This window comes from Fringilla coelebs, assembly GCF_963513975.1.
Source record: "Fringilla coelebs genome assembly, chromosome: 5".
NCBI lineage: Eukaryota > Metazoa > Chordata > Aves > Passeriformes > Fringillidae > Fringilla > Fringilla coelebs.
The window spans coordinates 52952141-52962627 of NC_140033.1; the positions used below are offsets into that span (position 1 = coordinate 52952141).

The 10487-nt window shown below is 52.9% G+C and overlaps 1 protein-coding gene across 1 annotated transcript in view; it reads right to left on the reverse strand.

The window, feature by feature from the left end:
• RFX4 (regulatory factor X4) overlaps window positions 1-6959 on the reverse strand; it is a gene marked incomplete at both ends in the record, with an annotated part of 85474 nt that extends 78515 nt beyond the window's left edge. Inside the window, one exon of the mRNA XM_084205724.1 lies at window positions 6917-6959. Within this exon, the coding sequence (XP_084061850.1) occupies window positions 6917-6959 (43 nt within the window). The remainder of the gene's footprint in view (window positions 1-6916) is intronic.
• Window positions 6960-10487: the final 3528 nt, after the last annotated feature.

Consider the following 10487-nt stretch of genomic DNA (forward strand, 5'->3'; position numbering starts at 1 on the left):
TGACAACAAGTATTTCTACTTCCAGTGTTCTTTAATTAAAAAAAAAAAAAGCAGTAATTTCTAACACTTGAAACTTGGAGTCCTTTCTTCCAGGCAAATATCATTTTTTTTTCTAGATAGGATCTCAGCCTAGAGAAGAGGATTTTGTGGTTTTAATTGTTTCAGTCTCTCGCATGGCGTTCTTGAGCACCCAAAGCTCCAGCACAAAGTCTGCCAGAATGATGATCGCAGCATCAGACTGCAACTACAGCCAGTCTAGAGAACAGAGGAAACCCCAGCATTTGCCCTCAGCCTATTACTCTGAAATGAATGCTCTAATTCCCAGGGCTGTAAGTTTCAGGAATCAGTCATTCAGAGAATATTCCGGCTATCTGAAATATATTGTTTGCTCTTATGATAGTATTTGGTATCCTGCACAAAAATGCTCAGCATAAGCTGCTAATTAATTGTGAACACATCATTCACAGCTTTGAATCAGCTCCTTGGTTCCTGTAACAACTTCCATCTCAGAGAAATTAAGTTCAATTACCAGTAAAAGCAAACAGAGTGTTTAACTGTAGCTGAAAGGAAGGAAACAAGACAGCACTGAGCCCTGCATTTCACATTTCAGACTTGAGGCAAATTAAGCTGCAAATGAGCTTTCTCTTACTGGATGTAGTGAGAACCAAGGCTCTGTTTAACCTTCTCCACTTTTTCCTGATTTCAAATTTATCATAAAGGCAAGAATAGTCAAAAGCATTTAATCCAACATGTGTTTATATGCAGACAGCTCTTGCAGCAAGCAAGAAAGACTCTGATGCTGATTTTACACACCATTTCTAACACTGGCTAGTATTTCTTAGCTAACAAACTACTCTTGCTGCAAATCTCTTGAGAGAAAAATAAATGTAAATGAAGACAGGCCAGTACTGCTAGTTATGCATGTAAAATAGCTACAATTAAGTTATTACACATTCCCAGCTGTGGGGAGGGATCATTACACGTTAACCCTGGCATCTGCCCTCTCTCATGCACACACATGGACTTCAACAGGTGTTTCCCTTGTGGAGCCACTGCAGGATCAGGACCCACCTCTAACTGCAAATTGTATTAGCTTCAGAAGTTCCCAGAAAATCCCTGGCACATATATACAATTCTACAGGATCTTAAAGAGGTGAGTAAATGTGCCAGTGGTCCAGATATCCTAAAAAACCCACAAAGGCCCCCACTGGCTCAATCATCACCACATACTCTTCCTTCCTACACTTGTTATCCATAGGATTGCTCAGCCATCAAATATCCTTTACGCTATCCATCTTCCTCATCAGTATGTCAGCAGCCAAATCCCCCCAGCTGCCAGGATGCTGGGCTCCAGCGGGGTGGGATCATACCCAGTATTCATTTTCACACACAATGAAACAAATAGAAAATCCAGCGCAGATGCAGGGAAACAGACAAGAGCATGAACTCAGGAAATTCACAAAACTCAGCACTCACAGAATTTTGAGCTAATTATTTGGCCACCACTGCCACAATGTCACATCAAGTATCCCCAAAGGACTGACCTTATATTTGTATTAATTACATGACAGCCCACCACTGCTCTCAAGGCATTGTTATGAACAATCAAGCCCCAGCTGTATATAAGGCCACCTCTTCAAAAGTCCTGATCTGAAGAGGTACTAACATTTCATCACCAGACAGATTTCAGTGATCCCGTGGTATGATCTTTAGTTTGCTATACGAAATCCTATGTTTGGAAATAGTACTCCAGAGGATGCACTTCTTTATGACTGTCCTAACTTGCAAACCAGCTGAAAATTAAGCTAGCAAAATGCAAAGGTGTTTACATTCAGAGGCACTGAAGATTTTACAACTACGCTAACCTTCTTCCTTGCCTGCACGCACACTGCATTGCCAGCTGAAAATCAGCCTTATTTTCTAAAGGCAAGCAAGCCAACAACCCTGATGACTTTCTGCAGGACATCTGTAGCAGCCTCACAAGTATCTTAGCACAAAATGGTCCCTTCTACATTTGAGAAGGTCTTTGCTCAATGTATGTTCACTATAGTAAAGGTGCACCTTAAATAGACCAGTTGAGACTACAGCTTTCTTTACGGTCCACACCCAAAAGTTTTATCTGTCAGAATCCAGAGTCTCTTTTGTAACGAGTATTACACTCAAAATCGTGAGGACTGTAAACCGTAAACTGCAACTTAAATAAGTGAAAGTTTCCTACAGTTCTAAGGCTATTCTTATGCAAAACCTTGGTTTAGTTCTTTTTCCTTTCCATCCTTTCAAAGATCTTTACTGCAGGTGAATATTACAGAGCAGTGAAAAATACTACAATTGCCTCTCCCTAAGAATTTTAGAATTAATTCATTAGCAGACAAGTAAATCATAAAATCATTATTTTCTCTGAGTCAGACTTAAAAGATGAACTTCTTAGGTCTAGGTAATTTTCATCACATTTCAAAACCTCTAAAAAATCCCAACAGATTTTACAAAGTTATTAAAACCTCCTCAGAAATGAAGACCTGATCCATTGACAGGACCTGAGTTTAGATCCTTGTTCTGATGCCACTGCTGAAGGTAGAGGGAGATGCCAGGAATTGGGCCCTGCCATGCAAACATTGCCCACACAAACTCTGCAGCTCACAGAAAAGAAAACACTTTTTTATTGTTGTTTTTTGTTTCCCTGCTCCATTTCTTTTATTTGCAAAATCTTATAAGATACAAAATCGCATAGGAGAAATAGGTTCAACTATATAACAGACTAGTGGTGTTTCTTCTGCATCTCTGTATCGTATCAAATTTAGGATTCAAAACAATCATTGGATCATCCTAACTGCTCAGCAGATTAAAGCCTTTATAAACACAAATTCTAAAACAATAAAGAACGATTTTTTTCCTTATTGGAATAAAAAAAGTATGAAAAAAGCATGAAAAAAGGAAAGTAAGGAAAAAAAGCCAATAGCAAGTTTCCTCTTTACTATGTTGCAATAAGCAAAGCAAACAGTTTTCAGAAGCAAAATCAAACATTTGTTTGGATTAAACAAATCAGTACATAGGATCACAAACTTTAGCATCATACATACATTCTGACATGTCACAGCTCCATTCCCAGCTAGCATTCAAGTATTTAGTATCAATACTGGTGATTTCATTAATTGAACCAGGATATGAAAGCCATTAATTCTCTTCAAACAATGCTTAATATGCTAGATCCATTTTAAATGGCAAGCTCGTAGCAAAGGTCACCCGCCACTGCCGCAACACCTGTCTCTGTTGATAAGAAGACAGACTGAAATCTGGCCATTGCCACAAAGTTTTCAACCCAGGAAGTGGAAGCAGCTTTTCGTGGTTCAAACTGCCTTAAGGGCCTAATCCCGACGTCCTTGACAGCACTGGAAGGCTTTCTGCTCATTTTAATGGGCTTTGGATCAGCTCCTAAGTCTCAGCTTCAAGTCCCAAGGATCTCATCCATCTAGCGCCTGAAAACCAGCGGAGGTTTTGCCTGGCTCCAACACAGAAATAAGGAGGGCTATTTACTGAGCCGTGCAGGAAAGTTGCGCTTCAAGAACGCGCCTCTGTTTCCTTGGGCTCCTGCTCCCTGAGCGGCGCGGCGGGGCCTTCCCGGGGGTGCCGCGGGGCAGGGAGTTTGGCAGCCCCCCGGGAAATCCACGGCGCCCCGCGTCCCCGCACGCTGCTCCCGAGCGGGCGGCATCCTCCTGCACGGGACGGCTCCTGCGGGGCGAGGCAGGGGCCGAGCAGCGGGGCGAGGGCTGTGCCCCGCCGGCAGCTCCCCGCACTCACCTTGCCGATATCACTAGGGGGGGCTGCGGCTGAGGAAAGCCGCTATACGCGCTCTGGATCGCCCGCAAAGCGTGCCCCAGCCGCCCCTCGAGGAGCCCCGGGCGCTGGCCCGGAGCACCCAGCCCGCCACCGCCCTCTTGCCAGCCCCGACTCCTCCGGGCTGAGACGGGGCGCGGTGCCGCTGTCCCAAGGCAGCTTGCGGGCACGGAGCTGTCGGGCGCCGACGGGGCTGCGGGGTGAGGGCAGGGCCGAGCGCAGGGCAAGCCCCGAAAGCCGGATAGAGTCCCACGGAATGACCCCTTAGTGCCCCAGAGCGAAGGAGCGGGGGAGTCCGGCGGCGGCTCGACGGCTCCTGGCCCGGCTCGGGGGAGTTCCGAGCTTGAGAAACTACACCCGGGGACGGGCGGCCGCCTGACGGGGTTAAAGGCGGCGGAAAAACCATGCGATGAAACATATAACAGACCCAGCGAGAGGGGCGTGTGGCCCTACTGTATGGGTGCCCCATTCCGCGGCCGCGGGAGAGCCCCGAGGGCAGCGGGAGAGCCCCGAGGCCAGCTCCTGGCCAAGCCCCGCCGCTTGGGGTGGGCCGTCGGGGCCGGGCGCTGCTGCGGGTGCGCTGCCGCTGTCCCGCCGGACCCCTGGGGTTGGGGGCTCTCCGGGAGCCCAGGCGGCCAGAAAGCCCTTTGGCCTTGGTGACAGCCCCCACGGGTCACTCTACAGGTTAGAGGAACGGGAACTAAACTCGATGGAAACACACGGCACTGTTGGGGGAAGGTGAAGGAACCTAACTGTTCCCCTACCTTAAAATTAGAATCGCGGGTGATTTGATTTTTTTTCTTTTTTCTTTTTTTTCTTTTTTTTTTCCTTTTTTTTATGGTTTTTTTTTTTTTAATCCCGGTGGTTTAGGGAAAATCTGTTGAAGATGAATTAAAACATGACTGATTTTTTTCAATGAAGCCATATTTCTCCACAATGCAAAAGGATCTTTACATAACAACTGAAACTCAGGAGAAAAGCTAATTGGATTAAATCCTGTGAAAGGGAGGTTAAGGTGTCTGAATGAGACAACTGCAAAGCTCCACTTTTCTTCCCATCTGCTTAGCAAGACTAAAGTGTTTTCTGATTAATATTATCTTAATCAATCATGCTGCCACTTATTACAACCTTACTGAAATTAGGAAACGAATAGTAGGGAGGCTAAGCCCGAGAACGGACTATTCTTGAAGAAGTGACAGAAAATGTGGGGCTTTTTTTGTTAGGTTTGGTTTTTTTCTTCCCCTTAAGACCCGCTCCTCTCGACAACGAGATGTTGCCGGCAGTCCCCTTAACCCCGCCTAGCAGCGCCGCCGGACAGCAAGCGAACTTTATCTAACACCCTCTTAGCTCCTGCACACGCTCTGACCCGAACTCAACGATTCCTTCCCCGCCGAACACTTTCTCCCCGGAACAGCTCGCCTGGGTTTTGTCCTGGGGACCCCGCAGCAAATGTGGCCCGAACCCGGCTGGTGTCGCCGGTGGCCGGCGAGGGACCAAGCCTACCCGGCGCATCGAGCGCCCCGCGCCCGGACCGCTGCAGGAACAGCCGAGCCGGGTCGGGCAACATCCTTCCCCTTCTCTCTTTCCCCCCTTGTTTTTAATCAATGTTTAAATTTTACAAAGCGCTCATCGGCTGCCTTGAGAACTAGGGATGAGAAAGACCTTCGCAGGTTTGTGGCGGCACAGAGCGAAGCGGTTCCGAAGCGGGACTGCCTCTCCCTGTCACCCCCTGCCCCGTCTCCACCCGCACCAGCTTCACCGGCACAGCACCGGCAACACCGGAGGAGCTGGGACGGAGCGGCGAGGCCCCGAGGGAGCGGCGGAACGCCGCCCACCGAGGCCGTCGGGGAGGCGCGGAGAGGACCCGATCCCTCTGCGGGGTTGAGGCGGCTCATCTCCGCGGCCACCTCGCAGCCGGGCACGGCGGTCACAGCCGGCGCAGCGGCTGCCGGAGGGGACGGGATAGATTAGGAGCGGGTGGCGGGAGGGCCATTCCTGGGCTGAGCCCTACCTAACCTGCGGGCTGTCCGCCGGGGGAACGCCTGGGCGGGAAGGCAGGGAGGGAGGGGAGCGGGAGGGGTGTTCTCCTGTGCTAATAAAATAAATTTTCAGAGGTGACTGTGGCGGGCGGCCGCCGTCCTCGGCACGCGGAAGCCCGGGGGCTGCGCTCCGCTCAGACCGCAGGGGCTGCCGTGGAAACCGCGGAACCGCGGGCAGGGAGGCGGGAGGGAGCGGGAGAGCAGGGGCCATCGTTTCGGGAGGCTGCCGGCTGGCAGCGGGAAGACCTAGGCCTGGGGCATGGCTCACGTCCCCCGCCGCCGCCCCCGGGCCGGGCCGGGCGGCAGAGGCGGCCGTCGGGTGGGGGAACGCGGGCCGCGGCCCTCGGGGCGGGCGGCCTCGCCTCTGCGGCCGTCCCTGATCCCTCCCGCCGGGGCTTCTTCCCGCCGGCGGCGCCCGCTGGTGGTACTTCGGCCGCTGCTCTCCCGCCCGGTTACAGGACCGGCCAGAGCATCTTTTGGAGGTGTGGGGAGAGTGACCCAGTCCTGCCCTTCCCCAAACTTCCTTCCCTCCGAATCGGCCCAGCCCCGACTTTGCCCACCGGACAGGATGACCTCGGGGCTGGGTTTGCCCTAACCCACCAACCATCTTCCCTAGTATACCCAGTTTTCTCGCATAAACTGTTTTCTCGCCTCGTTGCTGCACTAACCTAAGTGAGCGCCTAAAACTAGAAGCGGAGAGGCAATTAGTTTGCTGGCCGACAGCCTATGATGAAGGGCGGAAAAAAAAAACCCAAACAAAAAACCTAATAAAAACAAAACAAAACAAAACAAACCCCCACAAGCCACTCTCTGCTCCATCGTATCTGCAAGTGGAACCATAGGGCTCCTCCAGCCCGGGAGCGAGATCTCCCCCTCCGCGGCCCCCGCAGCCCGCTCCTCCGCACACGCCCGGGCTCATTTGCTGCGAGGCCGGTGCGGCGGGCGGCTCCCCCCGCTGCCGCCCGCGCTGCCCCCGCCGCCACGGTCAAGTTGAAAAGTTCTCCCTGACGGGCGAAAGGAGCCCGCTGCCTGCGGGGGGGACTTACCTGTGGAGTCCATATCGGGTTCCTCCAGCAACCCGCAATGCATGCTCTTCCCATGGACGGACGGGAGCCCCAAGGTCCCGGGGTGTGCAGAGCCCCTATCTCAGAGATACACGGGGGAGAGGGAGCAGGGAGGCGGCGAGGGGGTGGGGAGAGAGGACAGACGCAGATAGTTGGGGAGGGGGGGTGTAGAGCGGGAGAGAGGGACACTCCGTAATCCAGCGGGGCAAAGCCAGACCCGTCAAAATGTTTGCGGATGTTTCATGGGAAAAAGCATCATTTTATAGAAGCCCTGATGGGAGAAATGTCATTGATAGGCCAGCCAGCCTGATGAATGGCTGCTACTCAGATGGGGATGTGGCAAGGCTCAATGTGAAGCCCATTGTGATGCTGTTTTGAATAAGAAAAGCTTTCCTCCAAAAAGGGGGGCCTTAGATCTACGCAATCCCAACACTTCGACTTCCCTCTTCTATTAGAGCATTAGAAACGTTTTTCTTATTTAAAGTTCCAGCGGTCTTTCCACTCCTCCTTTCCTTCCCCCAACCCCCACCCAAGGTCCTTGGCTCATTACAGACCGAGATCAAAATTGGCTTAGATCTTCAAACGGGCAGTAGGTTTGGGGTTGTGCTCTTTGGGGCACCCGGGTGTGCGTGCAGCGCGGCCGAGCTCCCCTCCTCCTTCTCCTCTTTCTCCTCCTCCCGATGGGCTCCGGGTTAGGATCCTACGCGGGCACATGGCATTGGAAGCTGCACAGCTTCCCAAATATCTTGTAAGCTTAGTTAATTGGGGGAAAAAAAAACCCAAACCGGCGATGTGTGTGGGAAAGGGGAGTGTGAGGAGAGAGAGAAGTTGCCAGTGTTTCTGCAAGCGATGCTGGCACTGCAGACCTGCGGCAGGGACTCCCGAGCGTCTCCCCGGGCTTTAGTGAGAGAGAGCAAGGCGGGGTGGGGGCTGCTCGCCACCGGCTTGTCTGGCAGCAGAGAGCGGCTGACCCGGAGAGCTTTCCACAGGACCGGGCGGAAAGCAGGGGGGTGGGATATCCCGATTGCCAAGAGAATTGAAGAACTAAACGGGTGCATTTTCGAACTGATGTTGCCTCACAGCTTTAGTACGAGGATGCGAGGATCCCTTTTCGAATTAGAGGATTGCGAGGGTAGAGTGGGGCAGGACAGAGGCTGGAAAAAGTTGCTTATTCTGCATGGGGTTGTATGTGTTGGAAGTGGAAGTAAAAGTGCAAAGCTAGGGCTCTGATAAAAGTGGCTGGTTTAGGGAAGGAAAAGCTGTGATTAGAATATGAATAGAGCTCCAAGAGAGGAAGAGAAAGGGGGATTATAGCTGAATTACTTTGACCATGGACAGAGCCAACGTTTTCCACTCTTCTCCCCCTCTCCCCTCCCTACACCCAGACTACCCCCCTTCCCTCTCCCCGTCGGGAAAAAAAAACAACAAAACCACCAACTCCACACAGCAAAACAAGCGGCGAGGTTACTAAAGAGGAAGTTCCGCGGTGCCTTCGCATCCCAGGCGGGCCGGCGGCGGGGGAGCCGGTGGGGCACCTCGGCCACTGCGGGCCGGGCCGGGCGGACACCGGGGCGACCGCTGCGCACTCCTACGGGCCGAGTTTTGGCGTGGAGAGCCCCCAGTGTTCACGAAGTAAAAATAATACCGGAGAGAGACAGTGCCAAATCGAGCACGCAGCCGGCGGAGAAGCCCTCGCGGCGGCGGCAGGGACGCCGGCCAGCTCTGCCCGCCTCGGGGATGTGTCCGGCGAGGCGGGAGCAAGCCTTTCGTGGCTGATGCTTCTCCTCCCTCTGCCCTCTACCCCACCAAAAAACAACTCCAACCCAACGCAAGGGCTCTGCTCCTTCCCGACGGCCCTGGCAATCCCGACAGGGAATTTCCATCTCTCCGTTTCCCGCAGCACCCGGTGCCGCCGGGCTGGCTCTGCTCCAGGCGGCACTGCACCAGGGCCCCGACGGGGCGGGCATGGCCGGCTCCGTGACGCCGCCTCCCCACGACGGCGCGGCCTGCGGCTCCTGCTGCCGCCCTGGCCTTGCCCGGCAGGACCCATGGCCCCCGGCCCGCCCTCCTCGGGGCTGCCCGGCCACCGGCTGCCTCCCCGCGGGGCCCTGGCCCGGCCGCCTCGCTCACACCACCCGTCCCGCTCCCACAGCGAGTGGACGCGCTTAGCCCCGCCGCTAAACACCCCTGAGGGCCATGCGTGTGGGTTTTGATTGTCACCGCCAAAACGGTGACATTTCCCCACCTTTTAATGGGTTTCCTCCTACTTTCTTTTCCCCCAGCGCTTTACCGTGGACGACGCGAGCCCTGAGGGGAGCCCGAGGGAAGGCCGTGGGTGAGGGCCCCTCGGGGCCAGCCTGCTCTTTTCAGGAGAGCTCCGGGCCCCGTGCGGGGGCAGAAGCCCCCAAAAAACCTCAGGGACATTTTTGTTTTAGAGCAGGGCTCGTTCTTCAAGGGGCTTTGCAACCCTCGTTATCTTTTAAACCCAGGAGATGCCACCGGCGCTGCGTGTTCGCGGGGAGTTACCTGGTGCCCCCCCGGCTTCCAGCGGGTGCTCACAGCCCTCGGCAGCCTCGGGGCTAAGACGCCCAGCCCTGGGCCCGCACAAGCCCGCGGGCACTCGCCATCCATCGCTCCGTGGCGCGGGGATGTGCCTGCAGGCAGGGGCCTGGCTTCTGGAAATGTGGAACACCTGCTGTGGCAGCCGCAGGGGATCCACCACGGGCACCCTGCACCTCTAGAAACTTCACCTTCGCTGCTGTAAAACTTCAGAGATTCTTTTGTGTTGCTGGTATTTCAGAGATGAGCAAAATGAAAATACAGGATTTGTGAAGATAGGGATATGCTCTTTCTGGGGGCGAGGAGAAGGATGGGATTTAGCACAGCCTGGATGTTTGGAGGCTTGGGCTGTTGGCAGGATGCAAAGGTGTATGTTCTCTATGGAGGATGATGCATGGACAGGATCAGCAGCAGCACTTTTGTTAGACCAGAGGTACCTGCTGCAATATGTTTCCTCCCTGCCTCTCCAGGTTAGTTCCTGTCCCCACTTTCTTGTGGAATATGTCAATGCTGTTGCCTTCCGGCTTACCTAATCCCCCCTCCAGTGTCTCAGGTCACCCCAGTGTACTTCATAACTGTTTCTTGTTTGGGTTTTGCTTACCTATTTAAACAGAATCTCATACTTCTGGATATAGCATAGGACACTTATTAAAGTACTTCATTCTTCTGAAAGCACAGAGCATCTCCTGTGCTGCAGGCTGGCAGTTTTCAGATGGAAGCACTACATGTCACTAGCTACATTTTTTGATTTAATACAATGGGCAGGTCTCAGCAAGGATGCAAAAAGTATACAACTGGGAATTTTCACTCCAAGTTCTTGCCTATGCAGATCATCCACAAGCCATAAAATATATGGAGATTAACCCTACATTGCATCAGATGATGCATTTTTAGTGGACTGGGATTCTGCTGCTATTCTGAAAAGAATATCACCTTTATTCAAGAAAGAATACAAACTTTTGTTGGTGCAGGAAGGGAGAGTAAGATCATCAAG